At 40.7% G+C, this 18,842-nt stretch overlaps 2 protein-coding genes across 8 annotated transcripts in view; one reads left to right on the forward strand and one right to left on the reverse strand.

Moving 5' to 3' along the window:
* The window catches only part of Snapc3 (small nuclear RNA activating complex polypeptide 3), a 51,635-nt gene extending 45,066 nt beyond the window's left edge, over positions 1-6,569 (forward strand). For all 4 annotated transcript variants that reach the window (XM_028753617.1, XM_028753618.1, XM_028753619.1 and 1 more), the window contains one exon: positions 6,054-6,569. The gene's annotated coding sequence lies outside the window, so the exon portion shown is untranslated. The remainder of the gene's footprint in view (positions 1-6,053) is intronic.
* Psip1 (PC4 and SFRS1 interacting protein 1) overlaps positions 1-15,687 on the reverse strand; it is a 34,626-nt gene extending 18,939 nt beyond the window's left edge. For 2 of the 4 annotated variants that reach the window (XM_028753613.1, XM_028753616.1), the window contains exons 1-6: positions 15,496-15,687; positions 14,942-15,151; positions 11,391-11,467; positions 4,063-4,201; positions 2,351-2,455; positions 1,064-1,126 (exon numbers count right to left, since the gene is read on the reverse strand). In XM_028753613.1, the coding sequence (XP_028609446.1) occupies positions 1,064-1,126; positions 2,351-2,455; positions 4,063-4,201; positions 11,391-11,467; positions 14,942-15,013 (456 nt within the window). In that variant the 5' untranslated portion in view covers positions 15,014-15,151; positions 15,496-15,687. The remainder of the gene's footprint in view (positions 1-1,063; positions 1,127-2,350; positions 2,456-4,062; positions 4,202-11,390; positions 11,468-14,941; positions 15,152-15,495) is intronic. The other 2 variants (XM_028753615.1, XM_028753614.1) reach the window with 1 other exon arrangement.
* Positions 15,688-18,842: the final 3,155 nt, after the last annotated feature.

Consider the following 18,842-nt stretch of genomic DNA (forward strand, 5'->3'; position numbering starts at 1 on the left):
GGTTTAAGGACAACCTGGTATACATCAATAGACCTGTCTCAAAAAAATAAACCAAGAAAAAAAACAAACCTCAGTTTGTATTGCAGAGTCCAATACAACACACAAAGCTCAAGGAAAAACATTTATGTATTTTCCTATTGTAATTTAAAAAAAAAATTAACAAGAGACCTGTTTGCTTTATTTCCTGTGCAACTCTACCTGTGCCAGTTCAGTGAGTTCTAAAGTTCTGACTTTATCCCTGATCTGTTCTCATGGTCCTAATACAATTTCCTATCATCACATCGTCATAATAAGTGAGTTGCAGATCACTTACAATGAGTGATTTCCCAGCACAGCAGCAGTTCTTGAGAAAAATATTGTGGATTTCCTGTAACCTCTTTCAAGCCTCTCAGTGGTGAAATGTGCCTCCTGATGTCTCACATTGCTGTTAGTGCCTGCGTGTGCCCTCAGATGGCCTGCTCCTTTACGTGCTCACTGCTGAACACTGTCAAGTTATACGGTCATTTCCCTCAATTACACCAGGGGACAAAAAGCAACTGCAATTGTTTCCTTTTACTTCCTAAGACCTATTGGCTTAATTTCTATCGTTGGCATACAAATGTCTAGGAAGTAATAACTAGGCCAGAGAAAGGTGTGAACAAAACTTAAACTCACATTAATTAAAAGCCTACAAAATACCTGACCTAAACTGTCATTGCCCCTCTTGTCTCACACAAGACTGAATTAGCACAGTGGACGAGAGCCTGTGCTAGTAGCAAATAATCAGGATTTACTATAAAGATTTCACATGCAGCAAATCATCAACAATTTGATTATATACTAGTCATTTTATAGAGAAGATGAGGCAGTTTGAAAGAAGTAAAAACTGGTTCACTTTATTTCCATTTATCATTAGTTTAACTTGAGGGTGCCACAGCTTTATCACCAAGAAGTTTCACTAGGTATCAATTTAACCTTTAATAATTAAAGAGTAGAGGTCAAATCCAAATAAGGTTTCCTTATCTCTATTCTTCAATTTAAATAAAATTTCTTTGAAATTTGTACGGTGTATTTCAGAAATTACCTTTCTCTTTCTTCCTCGCCTGGCAGCTTTTGGAGTGGTTATGTCAACAGCTTTAGTCATATCCTAAAATGCAAAACAGTAAACAAACAAACAAAAAAAAAAACAAAAAAAAAAAGAAAAAAGCCACAGATGAAATTGAATAAATTATACAAGAAACAGATTTTATTAAACTAAAATTCATAAAACCAGCTACACAGAAAGTGCTGGGAGAGGTCTCTTTTTACTCTGACCAAATGATGGCTACTAGTATCTTCAGGAAAAAAACTACCTGCTATATTCAGATTTCAGTAAGAATGGCCTCCATAGGCTCCCATCTGTGAATACTTAGTCATCAAGGAGTGGTACTCCTCAGAAGGACTACAAGTTTTGGCCTTGTTGGGAAGTGCATCACTGAGGGTGGACTTTGGGATTTCAAAAGCCCAGAGCTAGGTCCAGTGTCTCTCTATTCCTGCTGCCTGCAGATCTGGACATAGAACTCTCAGCTAATTCTCCAGCACCATGTTTCCCCCATAATGATAATGAGCTAAATCTTTGAAACTGTAAGCAAGTGACAATTAAATTTTTTTTTTTTAATTAAGAGTTGTCCTGGTCATGGTATCTCTTCACATCAGTAGATCAGTGTCCAAGCAGCCTATAATAGATAAATATCTCTACTCAGATAATAACACAGGTAGAAATAAACCTAGGTTTAAAATTTTTTAGTTTAATACTTTTTAAGCACTTCCAGCCCATAATGCTCTTTTTTTAAAAGTATTTTTAATAAATACTAACATACTTTATACTTATACCTGTTTTGCTTATAAAAACAATTTCAAGTAAAAACATCCATCCAAGAGCTAAAGAGAAAGCTCAGGGGTTAAGAGCATAGAGGATCCATGTTTGGTTCCCAGCACCCAAATGATGGCTAACAACCGTTTTTAACTCCATTCCAGGGTGTCTATCCAATGCCCTCCACAGGCATCAAGAATGCATTCAGTATACAAGCATACATAGGAAATTAAAAACTTTAAATCCATGCATCTTAAAAATGCACAAACTATAAAACTCTATTTAATATTTGAAAAATTTTTCATATTTTCATTCACTTTTCAAATATATTGAAGGTTACCTACTACTTTGCCAGTACTTTGCCGTTTTATACTTTTTTACAGTAACTGTAAAAATCCACAGGTAGTACTCAAGATAACCCCAGGCCTAGTCCTCCCTTGTAGTATAATCAATAAACTGTTGTATCTACAGATACATTTTCTTCATTTCTTCTTAGACCAGAAAAGATACAAAACATACTTCATTGCTGGCTTTTTCTTCCTGATCAGTATCTTCCTTTGAAACACTAGTTTCTTTTTCTTCCACTTCAACATCAGATGATGCATTTGACTGTTTGGTTGATACCTATGAAGAATAAACAATTCATTTTTAAGATGGTTTATCTAACTTGAAATTTTTCTACACATGTAAAATCAAAAACTTGTATGTATAGATATGGGAGTACCCCAATTTCTGTTGCAAAGGAAATTTAACACAAAGAATTTTTAAAGTTTTAAAGCAGGGAGTGGAGCTAGCATTTTATGTAGTAAGATACCTACAAGTTTGAGACAATCCTAAACTAAAGAGCTAGGTATAAGCCAAGCTGGGATATGTAGTTAACACCTTGCCTTAAAGAATTTTAAAGCCGTAAATTTAAAGTGAGTTTTGGCAAGATATAAGTACCTCTCAGGAAGACTGAGGCAAGGTTTCCCTTGTAGCCTTGGCTGTGCTAGAACTTGTTTTATAGAGCAGGCTGGCCTCAAATTCAGATCCATGGGCCTCCATCTCTCCAGTGCTGGGATTAAAGGCATGCACCACCACTGGCTTGCTATAATGGTTTATTTTATCTAAGTTCTAGAGTTTTCATACATTCAAGAGTACAAATCACAATATAGAAAAACGTAAGTCACAATATAGAAAAACATTATTAAAATAGTTTCAGGGGACCACAAGATAGTTTAACAGGTAAAAGCACTTGCTAAAGCACATTCAACAACCAACCTGGTAAAAGTAGCTAGAGAACCAACTCCACAAGGTTGTACTCTGTCTGACCACTATACATGTACTATACACATGCACACATTATGCACACACCCATATAAATGCAAAATAAATAGAACAAAAACTATTAGCAGTACCAAGAGAAAATGAAAATGAAACAAGCTGAGCATGGGAATGTGTGCATGCATGCCTTTAATCCCAGCATCTGGATGCGTGAATCTGCGTTTGAAGACAGCCTAATCTACAGAGGAGTTCTAGGGCAGCCAGGGCAACAGAGAAACTCTGCCTTAGATAAAACAAAAAAGAAAAATGTAACAAGCCAGGTAAAAACAAACCACTCTATGAAAATGTAGTACCATGTATAAATTAAAGGCTCTGGGCAGGAGGCTGTTTAGAATTCGTGGAATTTCTATTGGGTATGTAAGTACTTCTGTTATATATTTAATTAATGAGGTCTATTCTAATAACATTCAATAAATCTTTAAAAAAAAAAAAACTAAAGGGCATACGCTTTAAGTTTACAAAACAATTAGGCCATTGAGATGGCTCAGCTCAATGATACAAGCCTGCTGATCTGAGTTTTATCCCCAGAACCATGTAAAGGTGAATGAAGAACTAACTTCACAAAGATGTACTTGACACACGGACAATGACATGTCCCCACCCATACCAAACATACAATGATAAATAAAATTTTAGGGCCCTGAATCTATCAAGACACTGGTTTTGGCTTTAAATTCAATAATAGTTTAAATAAATATTAATCAAGAAGAGCTGAACAACCAAGTGTGTCTGGTTTCTGAGATCTCTCTAGACATTCTCTAATTTAACCACTTAGACACAAACATCAAAGAACAACCTAAAAAGAGCACAGCAACCTGAAAGTCGTAAGGTTCTTCATTTAGTTATGTATTTTCCAGTGACAATATTTTTACTCTAACACTAATAATAAATTTTATAAAAGGACTCACCTGTTGACTTGAAAATTTCACTTTTGGATTGTTATCTATCTCCCACAATCCTTCATTAAAACCTTTTCGTTTATTTGGTTTGCCATACTTTTCCTTATTTTCGGAGTAAGGAAATATGTCCTTTGGTCCTAAAAAAGCACTAGAACAGAAAGGGGAGATGCAAGTACAAAGCAAACTCAATTAAATTCTATATTAGGCTACTAGGTGACATTCAATAAATACTTTATAACAAACGAGTTTTTTGTGTTTTATTTTTTAAGACAAGGTTTGTCTGTGTAGTCTGGCTGTCCTAGATCTCACTCTGTAGACCAGGCTGACCACAATATCTGCCTGTTTCTACCCCCTGGGTGCTGAGGTTATTAAACCTGTGGCCCACAACACCCAGTTCATACAAATTACAAAATAGTTTTAAATCCTAGTGATTTGGTGCAGTAGAAAAAGGCTGATAAAAGTGTTCGGTTTTGCTTTGGTTTAGTTCTGATTCCCAGTTCATATATCTTAATGTAACAACTTAAAAGTACTATGCCCTCCTACCAAACAGGCCTTTATAAACTTAAGTAATTTATAATAACTATACAAAGGGAAGACGTGTTTTATTAATTCTATGTATATGGGGGAGGAGAGATGCACCTGAGTACAGTGCCCAGAGAGACCAGAAGAGGGTGTGAGATTCCCCCCACCCCGGACTTGCGTGCAGTTGTGGGCGGTAGAAGTAACTTGAAGAGCAATTGTGTCTCTTAACCAACACTCCCTACCCCACGGGAAAAAAAAAACACATGTTTTGTATTTGTTTTTTTGAGACAGAATCTCATAAGTAGCACTGGCTGGGCTGGTACTCTATGTATCAGGCTGGCCTAGAAATCACAAATATGCTTGTCTCTGCCTCCCAAGTGTTAGATTTAAGCTGCGTCCCATTAGGCCTGGTTCAAGTTTTGTTTTATTCTTTTAAGATTTATTTTTATGTGCACTAATGTTGTGCCTGCATGTATGTCTGCGCATGCGAGCCAGATCCTCTGGAACTGGAGTTACAGACTCCAGTCTCATGTGGGTGCTGAGAATTAAAACTAGCATCTCTGGAAAAGCAGCCAGTACTCTTACCTGCTGAGCCATCCCTCCAGCCCCACCAAGATCTTTTCTAATTCACACATGAAAGACACTCAGCATCACTATTTAATCACAGAAACATCACTGCAACCTAGCAGCACAGTTATAATAAAGTGACAGTGTATGGCTGGGATATAGTTCAGCTTGGAACCTGCCTAACATATATGAAATGAAACCTGTCTCAAAAAAAAAAAAAAAAAAAAAAAGAAAACTAAAAATATATAAAAATGTTCTGTAGGCAGTCTGGCTGTCTCTTCAATGATTGGACACTAAGTTGTCATTTGAACCAGGAAGTCTGTTTCTAGATAGGTGAAAACATTTGCCCATACAAAGCATACACAATGGATGACTGTATGTAGTTCAGCAGTAGAGAGTTCGGCTAAGCTATGCAAAGCCCTGGGCTAGACCCAGCATCATCAAAAAATAATAATTGTGCTTAAGTGCTCTCATAGCAACGTTCTTCACGTTCGCCAACAGTGGGAAACCACAGATGTCTATCAAGTGATAAATACAACATGGAAAATTGATAGAATGAAATATGAACTGGCACAAATAAGAGAAGCATTATTATATGCTAGTATTAATCTTAAAATATTATATTAAATAAAAAATTAAGTGACTACAAACCTCATTAAATGCTTCATTTATATGAAGCATTTGGCGAAGTGCTTTAAGGGCTGCCTGAGCCACAGCAAGAACATTGAACAAGCGGAAGGTACCTGTTACTATGTCACAGGTTTCTTTTGAAACGATAATCTAAGGTCTACTGGCTAATGTCTCCACTACTTTCTGGAATTGCAAAAACTACTGAATTTCTAGACTTTTAAGTGGGTGAGCTATATGAAATGAGTATCTTAGTAAAGCTGCTGTAATTTTTTTCTTCCCAGAAAAAAAAAAGGCATGGTGGCACACACTTGCAATGCTATTATTCTCAGGAGCTTGGAGAAAAGAAAAATCAGAAATTCAAGATCATTGCCTATACGTCAAGATCAAAATCAGGCTGGACTACATACATGAGAACTGATTCAGTTTTTAAATTGTTTTCAGAGAATACCATTTCCTACTCTCCCACCACTCTGAATGAACACCCAAAAAATCTTAATCTAAGGCCAAAAATGGTGGTATACTTTAATCCCAGAGCGCCAGAGCCAGATGACTGAATTCAACATCAGCCTGGTTTACACAGCAAGTTCCAGGCCAACCAGAACTATAAATTTCAAATATAAATCAATTATATTTGAATTAGTACACTTTTCCAAATTACTACTTTCCTATGTTCCTCCTTCCCCATATCTCTAACTCTGGATTATTACAATAGACTTCCATCGTTGAAAAAAATCCAAATTTATTCAAATAAATAATTCCCCTCCCAAATTCTGGGAGCAGGAAGGATCATCATACAACTATTTTATCAATAATTTATTAAAAAACATTGTTTTAAAAAAAAGTTAGGTCAGGCCCTCTGCATATGTCATAGCTGTATAGCTTGGTGTTTTTGTGGAATTTCTAACACTGGAAGCAGGGGTTATCTGGGACTCTCTTGCCTGCTTATGGGACCCTTTTCCTCCTACTGAGTTACCTCATCCAGCCTTAATGTGATTGTGCGTGCCTGGTCTTATTGTAGGTTGTTATGCCATGTTTGGTTGATGTCCCTGGGAGGCCTGCTCTTTTATGAGGGGGTGTGAGGTTGGGGAAGATTAGAGGGGGAGGGATTAGTGGGACAGGAGGAAGAGAGGAAACTGCAGTCAGGATATAATATACAAGAAAAGAAAAAAAGTTTGGTGGTAATGCAGGCCTTTAATCCAAGCACTTGGGAAGGCAGAGGCAGATGGTCTCTTGAGTTCTGGGTTAAACAATAATAATAAAGCAACATGTCTTTCTAAAGGTAAATGGTATGTCTGCACTGAATCAAAATATCATAAATCCACTTTGAAACAGCAATATCATTAACTTTAAAAGCCTTTTAACGCCGGGCGGTGGTGGCGCACGCCTTTAATCCCAGCACTTGGGAGGCAGAGGCAGGTGGATTTCTGAGTTCGAGAGTTCGAGGCTAGCCTGGTCTACAGAGTGAGTTCCAGGACAGCCAGGGCTACAAAGAGAAACCCTGTCTCGAAAAACCAAAAAAAAAAAAAGCCTTTTAACTCTTTAACTATATCCTCACTTCTTTGATATTAACTCATTTTCTTCATTAACCACCTTTATTAGTATGGTGCTAGGGAGTGACAATACTTTACCAAGAATTGTAATCCCAGTCCCACACTGACAATCTTTTTTTTTTTGCCCCCAAATGGTTTATTTTTATCTTCCATGCATTGGTATTCTGCATGCATGTATGCCTGACGAGGGCATCGGATCCCCTGGGACAGGAGTTACAGTTGTGGTACTCTTAACTACTGAGCCATTTCTCCAGCTCCAACAGTAACCCACTTAATTTCAAATTAACCAAATATGTAACAGTTTCCAAGTTTATAGAGATCAATCCAGGGTATAATACTCAGTGGTAAAGCAAAGCCTTGGGTATGGTCCTCAGCACTGGGAAAAAAAAAAACAAACATAAAATACACACAATACAAAAGTTCTATTTTTAAATGCTGGAGAAGGTAGTCTTTTTCTTCTACATTTAAGGATGGGGTTGTGGCTCAGAGTAAAAGCACATGGTTAGTACAGACACGGCCCAAGGTTAGAACCCCAACACCACAAAGGAAAGATTTTAACAAACTATGTCATATAAAACTGTAGAATATAGAACCATAAAATCTTTTAAAATCAGAGTAAATTTTAAACCAAAAAGTCCTAAAAAACACCTCCTCACAATAATTTTGGGTTTCAGACCCAGGACAAGGGTCTGAGGTGCATAGTTCACATAGCCTGACCTCCAGGTTCTTCCGGTGTCCCTTGTTCTTACCAGGCATCCCTGGCCCCAATCATGACCATTCCAGCCCAGGAGCTGAACCACCCTTCCCACAGAGCTTCTTCCCTATATAATCCAGATACTTGCTCTCCCTTCTCTCTCTACTTTTTCTCTCTTCCTTCTCTCTTTTCCATCGCCATGGCAACTTCCCTGGCCTTGGTCCTTGGGGCCAATGAACACATCTGAGAGCAGCTTCCCAATAAACTTGTGTTTATATACTCTAATATGGCTTGAATTGGCTCATTTCACCACGAAGAAATAACTTACCAATTAAGATGACTCAAAACTTTGCATGCATCAGAATCTGGGAGGCTTGTTAAAACTCACTGAGCCCCATATGTCACATATGACATGTCCAGGGCAGGTCCTAGGAACATTTTTTCAACTACAGTTCTATATACTGGTATTGTGGAGCTAGCACCACACCATGCAAACCTCTACTCTGATACAAAGTGTAGTTTCTCCGAAAGACCGCTTTCCCTATTGAATTTGTTAGAATGTCTCAAAATTGTAAAATATTACCCTGGAAACAGAAATTCAGTATTTCTTTTTGTTAGTTTTTTTTTTGGAGACAGAGTTTATGTAGCCTTGGCTGTCCTGGAACTAGCTCTGTAGACCAGGCTGAGCGCAAACTCGGATCTATTTGCTTCTGCCTCCCACTAGGGAGCATTTCTTTTCTTTTCTTTTTTAAAGATTTATGTATATCTGAGTGCTCTATCTGCATGTATATATCTGTACATCTGTGTGCTGGAAGAGTATTTCCCATTACAGATGGTTGTGAGCCATCATGTGGTTGATGGGATTGAACTCAGGACCTCTAGAAGAACAATCAAAGTATTCTTAACCACTGAACCATCCACCTCTCCAGCCCCCAGGGAGTTTTTGTTTGTTTGTTTGTTTAGGTTTTGTCGAGACAGGGATTCTCTGTGTAGTCCTGGCTGTCCTGGAACTCACTCTGTAGACCAGGCTGGCCTTGAACTCAGAAATCCACCTGCCTCTGCCTCCCAAGTGCTGGGATTAAAGGTGTGCGCCACCACTGCCCAGCCCAGGGAGCTTTTTTTAAAAGTCATATTTTCATATACAAAATATTTGTGCACCCAACTCTGAATATTGTGAAGGCCAATCCAATCTGAGATCCAAAACTGTGTTTTTAAAAATTATGGACCAGGCAGTGTTGGCACATGCCTTTAATCCTGGCACTCCAGAGGCAGGAGGATCTCTTTGAGTTCAAGCCTATCCTGATTTACAGAGGAAGTTCCAGGATGGCCAGGGCTACACAGTGTGAAATCCTGTCTCCAAAAAAAAAAAAAAAATTATGTAGCCAGGTATGGAATCCCAACACTCAGGAAGCAGAGGCAGGTGGATGTCTACGGTTCAAAACCTGCCAGGCCTACAGAGCGATTTCTAGTACAGCCAGGGCTACAAAGAGAAACCTAGTCTCATAAATTCAAAAATAAACAAAAAAATGTAATGTCAAACAATACCATTAACACAAAATGTCCGTACGTGGCAAATCTACACAGATTGTAATTAGTGGCTGTGTAAGGCTAGGGAAAATAGAATGACCTCAGTGGAAAAGGGAACAATTACACTGAAATCCAATGAAATATACCAAAATCAAATTGTGTACTTGAAACACTGCAATATAAATAACATCTCAGGAAGTTTACCAAATTATGTGTAAATTTAGAAAGTAGAGAAGCAGTAAACAGAAATTAAACCAAATGTTGCCACTTTCATATCACTTAAGAATGCAGAGTGAAAAATAAAAGTAGACTTCGAGTAGAGAAGCTGTCAGAGGACCCAGACCCAGGCCCAATGCCCAGCACCCACCTGGGAGACCCAGGCCCAATGCCCAGCACCCACCTGGGAGACCCAGGCCCAGTGCCCAGCACCCACCTGGGAGACCCAGGCCCAGTGCCCAGCACCCACCTGGGAGACCCAGGCCCAATGCCCAGCACCCACCTGGGAGCTGTAGTCCAGATCTGACACCTCACACAGACAAATGTACAGTCAAAACATATAAAATTAATACATATATGAAAAAACCAGTTCAAAAATACAGTGATAATTGAGATATCCACAATTGTGTTTCGTCCCAGTTAAACATGCTATTCTACAGAAATTACATTAAGTTCAACTCTTGTAGATCATACAGTGCACATAAAGCTAATCAATTCTAGGTACCTAAGAATATAAGGTTTGGCAGTTAGTTGAGACAGCCTCCAAAGCAAGTTCATGTAGTTAAAACGTCCAGCTGTAATCTTGTACAATATTAATTTCTTTCATCCAATCAGTTCTCTAGCTATACATCCACCTGGGAACACAGGTCAGATTGACTCTGGGAGCGATCACAAAGGGCACTGTCTGGCTTCCCTCCTCTGATCTTCCCACCATCTGTGTGGCTAATAAGACCAGACCTCAAACAGCAGCAGGCAGTCTTTATTTTACTAACACTCAATTCCTGGCTACTTGCAGCCATCAGTCAGTCTTGGGATTATTTCCAGCCTAACTTCTTTTTGATCATGTAAGCATCTATTCCATTAAGTAAACTTAAGTTATTTTAACTTTTTTTTTAAACCTTTGAAAACTCCATACATGTACACAGCATATTTTGATCAATTGCATCCACCCCTCACTCCCTGCCTCCAACTTTCCCTTTAATTCTTCTCCCCAAGGTGTAGTGCTTTAAATAAGAAGGGGGTGGGGGGAGCAGGGGGCATGGTGGCTTTAATGCCAGCACTTAGGAGGTAGAGATAGGCAGATCTCTTTTGAGTTTGAGGTCAACCTGGTCTACAGAGTAACAGGACAGATACAGAGAAATCCTGTCTCAAAAAAATCAAGGGGTGGGGGGAGGGAGTATCCAGTCAGGCATGGTGACACAATGCCCACCAGGTCTATATAGTAAGTTCTAGGCCAGCAACATAATGACATTCTATCTTGAACAAACAAAAGACTTCCTAGCATTAAACGGATTTCAGTACATTTTAAAACTTTTTAAAGGAAACTTAAAGGAGCTTATTCTAAAATTCAAACATGACTTTTTAAAGTTTTCTATTTGAGCCCAGGCATAGGCATTTTATCTCCAAACATGGGAGGCAAATAACAAGGTGATCTTTATGAGTTCAGGCTAGCCTGGTCTGCATGGAACATCCCAGGGCAGCCTGGGCTACAAGAGACTCTGTCTTTAAAAGTAAGTTTTTAATTTCATTGTCACTTCCCACTTAAAATTTGAAATTTCTACTTGCTTTTTGTTTTATACCTAACTTCTGCAAGTTAACTGTCATTTCAGATTAAAACTAGCAGGACTTACGTCTCATGGGTTCCAAAAAAGAAAATGGGTAGTTTGTTTGTGGGTGGCTTCACAGCGCCATCAGGAACTTCATCTACCTATAAGAAAAGTCAAATATTTTTAATCTTACAGACCTTAGTACACTTGAGTGAACTCAGAGTAAAGAACCCTAAATGGGTCTAATACAAAATCAAACCGTTTTACAATTTATTGAAATATAGGCCGTTTTCCTCCCGAACTCCAGCTTCCAGAATAATGACCCAGGCCAACTACCTGACTAGCTAATAATTTAAAATAACCATTTATACTAATGTACGTTCTGCCATGTGACTGGTTACCTCCACTCAGGTACCACATGTCTCCCAGCGTTCTATCCCAGCCTTCTTTCTGCCTCCAGATGTCCTACCTTCTATTCTACCCTTTCCTATAGGCCTTACATATTTTAATTGACAGGTGATAGATATATCCATACAATACACAAGAATTTCTCTCTACAATCTCAAACAAGTTCTAAAAAAGCAAGAATTCATTTGGTGGCAAAACTGGTCCTGACATCAAGACCCTTTTCTTTTATGTATCTAACCTTTTGATCATTGTTTTCTCTGGAGGAATACAAAGGTTATCACCATCTGCTTGCTACTCAAAATCATCCCAGAAGCAAATCCTGAAGCATACCTACTGTGATTAGCTTTGCTTCCTAAAATCCAGTGACTTAATTTTTAAACAAATTTGATGCCAAACATTTCATACAGTGAGTCTGAACCTGGCGTGCAATCCTGCAGGAGAGCTGTTCAAACACTGAGAGTACTAAGAGGCAGGCAGGAGAAATGGCTCAGTGTTAAGAGTGCTTGCAGCCCTTCCAAAGAATCTGAGTTCAGTTCTCAAATCCTGTATAGTTACTTTACTCAGGCTCTTGGTGGGGGTGGGGGAGGTGGGGCTGGGGGATGATAGCCTCTTCTGGCCTCCTTGGGCACTCACACATGTGGGATACAAACACACAAAACACACAGCATGCAAACATACACAGAGGGGAAAAAAAGTAACATAAGGCAAACAGGAGCCAAAATTTAAGGCATTATTTCCCAATGTTTGAAGAACATTGAAAGGAAGAAAAGTATTAGGTGTTGTTTATTAACACTTCTATTTCAATTTGTAGAAGTTAAAAATATATAATTGGACAAGAGTATCACCCTTACAGTTGAGTCCTTAAATATTTAAATACTCTTGAATTCTCTACAGCAAAGATTAAGAGTATCAAAGAATGAAAAAAAAAAAAACATGTCAATCTTTTTTGGGGGGAACAGGGTTCGAGACAGAGTTTCTCTGTGTAGCCCTGGCTGTCCTGAAACTCACTCTGTAATTCTTAATGTAAAAGCCAAATTCAGCTGCTTCTAAGAAAAAGAAAATGAAGGAGAAAAGATAAAAATGTCCTATCCGAATCCAAATGAACTCATTACAAGTAGAACTTGTAGCTGAGAGATAGCTTAGTGGCTAAGGGGAGGCAGGTTCAGTTTGGTACCCACACAGCAGCTCCTGACAGTTTTTTCCATAGGCTCAAGTTATGGAAGTGGTATAGACATACATGCAGGCAAAACACCCATAAACACAGAACTTTAAGAAATTGTTAATTTTGAAGAAAAAAAGGGACTTGTTTAAAAAGGAAAAAGACTCTCCAAAGGCTATTTTTTACTTTTATCTTTTTACCTGTCACCTGAAACATACTGCAAGAGGTAGAAACATTAAAAAAAAAAAACTTATTTAATTAAATAATTAAATTATTTAATTAATATGCAGTGTGCACACTGCATATGGGTGTGTGCACATGAGTGCAGGTGCTAACACTGCCCTGGAGTCCCAGACAGATCACTGTGGTTGTGAGCTGCCTGAAATAGGTGCTGGGAACTGAAATTTGGGCCACCGAGCAGTTGCTCTTAACCACTGAGCCATTTCTCCAGCCCTCAAAAATAGAAAATTTCTAAAGTATTTACACCTGGCCTCTAACTACATTGTGGTATGGAACTTTTGAATATAAGTATCAGATAACCCTGATTTTTTTAACAACTCAAAAGAACGATACCTTGAATCATAAAGTGTCTCTTAGGGGGCTTTATACCTTCCCAGGTCCAGCAGGCCTTATATAAAGTTGAAATAGTGTTTTACAAGTGCATGACTGTGTAACTAAGAGCTGTAGGATAAAGAAATTCAGCTTTAGGTCACTGCCCTAAAGATGTCTGCAACATATGTAACAGTCAAGGCACACACAAAGCAGTAATTAAAGAGTTTTTCCTATAGGAAAACAAGAACACCAATTCTATAGAAAAGGCTTATGATTAAGGATTGTTCAAGAAGGATCAACCAAACAAGATACCTGAGGGCAACAGGAAGTTGAGGAAGCAGATTGAATCAGTTTTCATACATAGCTGTCAGAACTAGAACTATGAAATTTATTATTTTCAAGTAATACCTTTCTTTTTTTTTTGGTTTTTCGAGACAGGGTTTCTCTGTATAGCCCTGGCTGTCCTGGAACTCACTCTGTAGACCAGGCTGGCCTCGAACTCAGAAATCTGCCTGCCTCTGCCTCCCAAGTGCTGGAATTAAAGGCTTGCGCCACCACCACCTGGCCAAGTAATACCTTTCAAAGATTAAATGAGTTATGTGCATAAAAAAATAGCCAGGCAGTGGTTGCACACACCTTTAGTCCCAGGACTCTGGAAGCAGAGGTAGGTAGATCTCTTGAGTTCGAGGCCAGCCTGGTCTACAGAGTGAGTTCCAGAACAGTCAGAGCTATACAGAGAAACTGTCTTGAAAATAAAAGAATAAGCTGTATGAAAATATTAATTACAATTTTAGAACATCAGTCTATTTTTTGACTTCTATCTAATCAACATTCTTTAAGTCTTATCTATCGTGTTCTGAACCTTGACACCATTAAAAACTAACAAAAAATCTCCTATTTTTTTCTGAAAATGGAGCTTGGGTGTTTAATGTCACATCTTGAGTCCTTAGGACTTCTCCAGTTACATTAACCTAGTGTCTGGTCTACAATCCCCTTTAGCTATGAAGAACAAAAAATGGAAAACAACATCTTCAAGGTCATAAGCCAAAGAGGTCCAAATGTATCACCAACTGCAAATTGTATACTAAGTAATTTAATCAGATCTGACATGCAAAGATTTGTAATTTGCATATTTCGTTGTCGCTTTGTATTGTGTTCAAAGTTCCAAAATTTAAGGAAATGTCATGATTTCACTCATCTTTAAACACAAAAATCATACTTGATGATTTCGCCTCAATGAAACGTTAATTGAATCCGTTCCCTAAATATTCCTATGTAGAACACCTGTCAGAGACTCAAAAAGCAAGCCACCGGGAAACCGCCGCGGGTATGCAGGAAAAGCTAGAATTTTACAATTGCATGGGAGAGTACAGAAAAAAATACTAAAATGAAAGGTTCCAAATAACGGTAAAGGGAAAAGGAGGGGATGGACTGAAAGGAAACCGAGAAGAAAGGATGGGAAGCAGGCCTTTGGAAAGGCGGCCGCACCGCTACACCGGGGCTACAAATCACTTACTCGAGCTGGCCAATGAGGATAACCTTTCATCTTGGCGAAGATGAGGTCTCCAGGTTTGAAATCGCGAGTCATGTTTGAGGGGCGACGCCGGGAGTCCCGAGACCAGAAGGGGGAGCAGCGCAGCCGCGATCAGGAGATGCGAGCACAGACGCGAGCAGGGACTGGCGGGCCCGCGGGCGGGGGAGGATGCCTCGGGGTGTCCCGACGCGCCTGCGAGGGACAGCAGGGAGGGCGGTTAAAGCGCAAACCCCAGGGAGGGGCCGCGGGGAGGAGGGCAGGGGGAGGGGAGGCCGCGGAGGGGGAGGGGGAGCCGCCTGCGCGCCTCCTCAGAGCGCGGCCTCGGCCCCGAGCAGCGCCCGGGCCTGCAGTGGTGGCGGCCACCTGAGGCAGGGATGCTGGCCGCCACCGGGCCGCCGGCCTCCCACCCCGGCGCTCCCAGGGCTTTTCCCACGGGCCGCAGCCCACGAGGGAGGGGCGCGGCGGGAGAGGAGGGAGGCTGCGAGCGCGGCCGCCCGCTTCCCACCCGCGCCGAGCGGGGGCGGGGCGGCTCTCACCTGCCGGGCGGTGGCGCTGGGGCTGCGGGGCGCGCTGGCCGCTTCTGCCCACGTCCACGCCGGCCACCTGCGCCACCAGCTGCCGCAGAGGCGTCTCAACGGCTCCGAGCTGCAACCGCCACTGCCGCCGATGTCGCTGCGCCGCTCCCGCGCGGCTCCCGCTCGGCGCCCGCTAGCGCTGGACCGTACCAAGTGCTCGCGCAGGCACGGGTGGCGCTGCAGCCGCAGAGCGCCGTGGCTCGGGAGCCGAGGGCCTGAAGCCCCTAGCGCCCACAGGTGCCCCTGCTTACGGCTAATTGCAACCAGATGCCGCGGGAGGGGAGGGAGAGGAAGGGCCTGGAGAGAGGCGCGCGGGAGCTGTCCCCCCGCCTGTCCCCCACGGCTGGCACAGTGGTCGCGCCCGGCCCGCCCCTGCTGGCTGCTCTGCGTGTGTGTATTTGTATGTGTACTGTATGTAAAAGGCGGGGAGGGAGGAAACGATTGTTGTGGACCGGGTTTGGGGGCGGGTATCCGGGCCTGTAGCCCACGGCTGCATTCTCTTAAGAGAATCTGGCAGCCCACGGTGCTTGTTCTCGCATCCTTCTCCATGGTGCGAGAACTGTAATGCTCCTGCGCGGTTTACATCATCCCAAAAATGAAGAGCTGTGTAAAAACCCAGAGATGAAGCTGGAATATGAAGCAGTTGCAGGGTGTGCACCTTGTAGGCCTCTTACACCTCGCAGAATGGGCTTTGCAGTCTCCTTTTCCTAGGGACTGAAACATGAGAAAGCCCTATTTCATTTCCCTGATATTTCAACCACGGGGAACCGTTAAGACTAACGCAATCCCAATGAATGCAAAACGTCAAGGGTATAAAACAATGGTAAAGAAAGCATAGTTAGCTTATTAGTTAGGATGTGGATTTGGGCCCAATCTAAATTTTAGCCCTGCACTTAAAATTTTATTTCTCTAGAAAAGTGCTATGGTAGTAGGTGGTACAGGAGAGAAGTGTTACTAACACCTAAATATTTCATCACTTAAAATACTCTTAAAGGGTATTTAAAGGTGAACTTATTTTTGATCCTTTAGCCAGTGAATGTTTTTTAAATATTTTGTAATATACCTTCTGATGTGAATTGACCCTTTACAATCTTTACTGTAGCAGAACTAATTTTATTTGTCCATTAACATCCAGGTTCCCAATAAGTATGTAGTAAATTAGAAGACATTTAAGTATTAAAAAAATAAATCTTTTGTTTCATCTTTCATTGAATCTCTCCAAAATCTTTTTTAGGATAAAGCACTGTTTGGTGTTGAATATACAACCAGGAACAAGATTAGGTATTTCCTATATAAAACAGGCTAAAGATATTAAAGATATTAAGAATACTAAAATATGTTAGATATCTATCTAATACTGCTTTAAATAAAGACTCACAGCTGAGAATCAGGAAGAGCTTTGTTTGAATAGGCAAAAATTGAGGGTTTTATAAAAAAGGAACACTGCATGCCTTTAAAAGGAAATCTGGCACCCCCAATGTTAAATGCTCTGTAAGGGGGCCACTGTAGATCTGCATTGTTCAGAGGGCTCCACGTGGAGCTAACAGAAATAAGGGAATTATTGGTGATAAGTCTTCAAGCATCTCATTGTGAATTTGATGTTGTGTGCTTTGGGAGCTACCCAAGGTTACATGGTAAAGGGGGGGTAAAACTGTTTACAACTGGACTCTTGACGTTTCAATGCAGATGTGAGCAGAAGGAGCCCTTTTTTTATCTGACTGTTAATTAAGAAGGGAAGAAAAAAGGTGGAGGGGCAAAACTAAGTAATTACAGGAACAATCATCGGGTAAATCGTGGGCCTGAAAGGGACAGAAGAAAGGTCTTAAAGGGAAGTTTTTAATCCCAAGTAATATCAAAGCGGCACCCAGCTATCACTCTGTGTGTGTGTGTGTGTGTACATGTGTGTACATGTGTGTACATGTACACCTCCCCCTCCCATTGTCCTCAACTCTATAAGGCCTTGAAACTCCAGTTGTGGTCAGACTCCACAGCATGGGCTTCACCTGAGGCCTTGTGAGCAGCTCAGCCCCTCCCCCATTTGTTAATCTGCATTTTTAACAAGATTCCCCAGGTTGTTTATTTTATTTTATTTTATTTTATTTTATTTTATTTTATTTTATTTTATTTTTGTGGTAATGGCACTGCCTATAAGGATCAGGAGACAACACCTGGGTCTCTTTCCACCACGTGGTTCCCATGATTAAATTCAGATCACCAGTAAAACTCAAGCTAGAGGATGGAAATTGAGGCCAACCTGTAGGCAAAGCCTTCTTTGAAAGAGAGACACACATAGAGAAAGAGAGAATATCACAGGAAGGTGTATAATGCTATTAGACAATACTTTGTGTTAGTGCTAAGTGGCCATGCCAACAACTAAAAGAGATGAGTACTCTGAGTGGGGTTAATTGGAAAATAATTTTTTTAAGGAAAATGGAAATGCACTTGATGTATTAGTGGTGAACCAACGTGATACACTCACTAGCTGTACATTTTGACAATTTCAGTTAGAAATCGTCGAAACAACTGGCGACACCTTTTAAATCAAGGCAAAACAGGTGATGGTTTAAGCCTCCAGAGAACAAAGGGCCAGGATCCCAGAGAACAACAGTTCTGAATCTAAGTGGGAGGAGAGAAAGGGGGAAAGGGAGAAGGGGGTGGAAATGCCTGGGTGTGTTTAAGCCTCTGGCAAAGCTTTGCTCCTCCCCCACAGGAGAAAGAATACACTTTCCAGAACTGTAACCAGTTAGCCAGAGAGGACAGGCAAACTTAAATGTGTTGGGGCAAAACCCAAGCTGCATTCTTCCCATTCTACAGATGAGAAAGCAGGCTCACAGACATTAAGCAACTTGCCCAAGGACACTTGGAGTCAAGGGGCCCGAGGCAGCTTCCAGTCCTTCTGTTCTCTGCACTACACCCTTTTGTGGTTTTTACAAGCCCTCTAGGTTGCACAGGAAGGTTGGAGACTGCAGAAGAATGAGAATGGCCCATAATTAGAAAAAGATGCTGGAGTAGACGCTGCCTAGTTCTCTTATTCCAGCTTCAAATTCCCTACCAATCTCCAGCTGGTCGGTCCTCTCTACCAGCCCTTCTGTTTAACTCTTCATGGACCTAAACGACTTGACCCAAAAATCATCTTCAAATGGCTTAATCTTTTTGTATTTACCATTTTCCTAGTCTTTAAACTCAACAACTTTTTTTCCAAGATGGAGTCACTGAATGGATAGTAAGAATAGACAAATGAGGAGCCCTGACAAAGTTCTAATTCTTTAGGGTCAGGGGCTGGTTGCTCTTCCAGAGTTCAAGTCCCA

The sequence above is a fragment of the Grammomys surdaster genome, unplaced genomic scaffold (assembly GCF_004785775.1).
Source record: "Grammomys surdaster isolate TR1022 unplaced genomic scaffold, NIH_TR_1.0 125951, whole genome shotgun sequence".
In the NCBI taxonomy this organism is placed as follows: Eukaryota; Metazoa; Chordata; class Mammalia; order Rodentia; family Muridae; genus Grammomys; species Grammomys surdaster.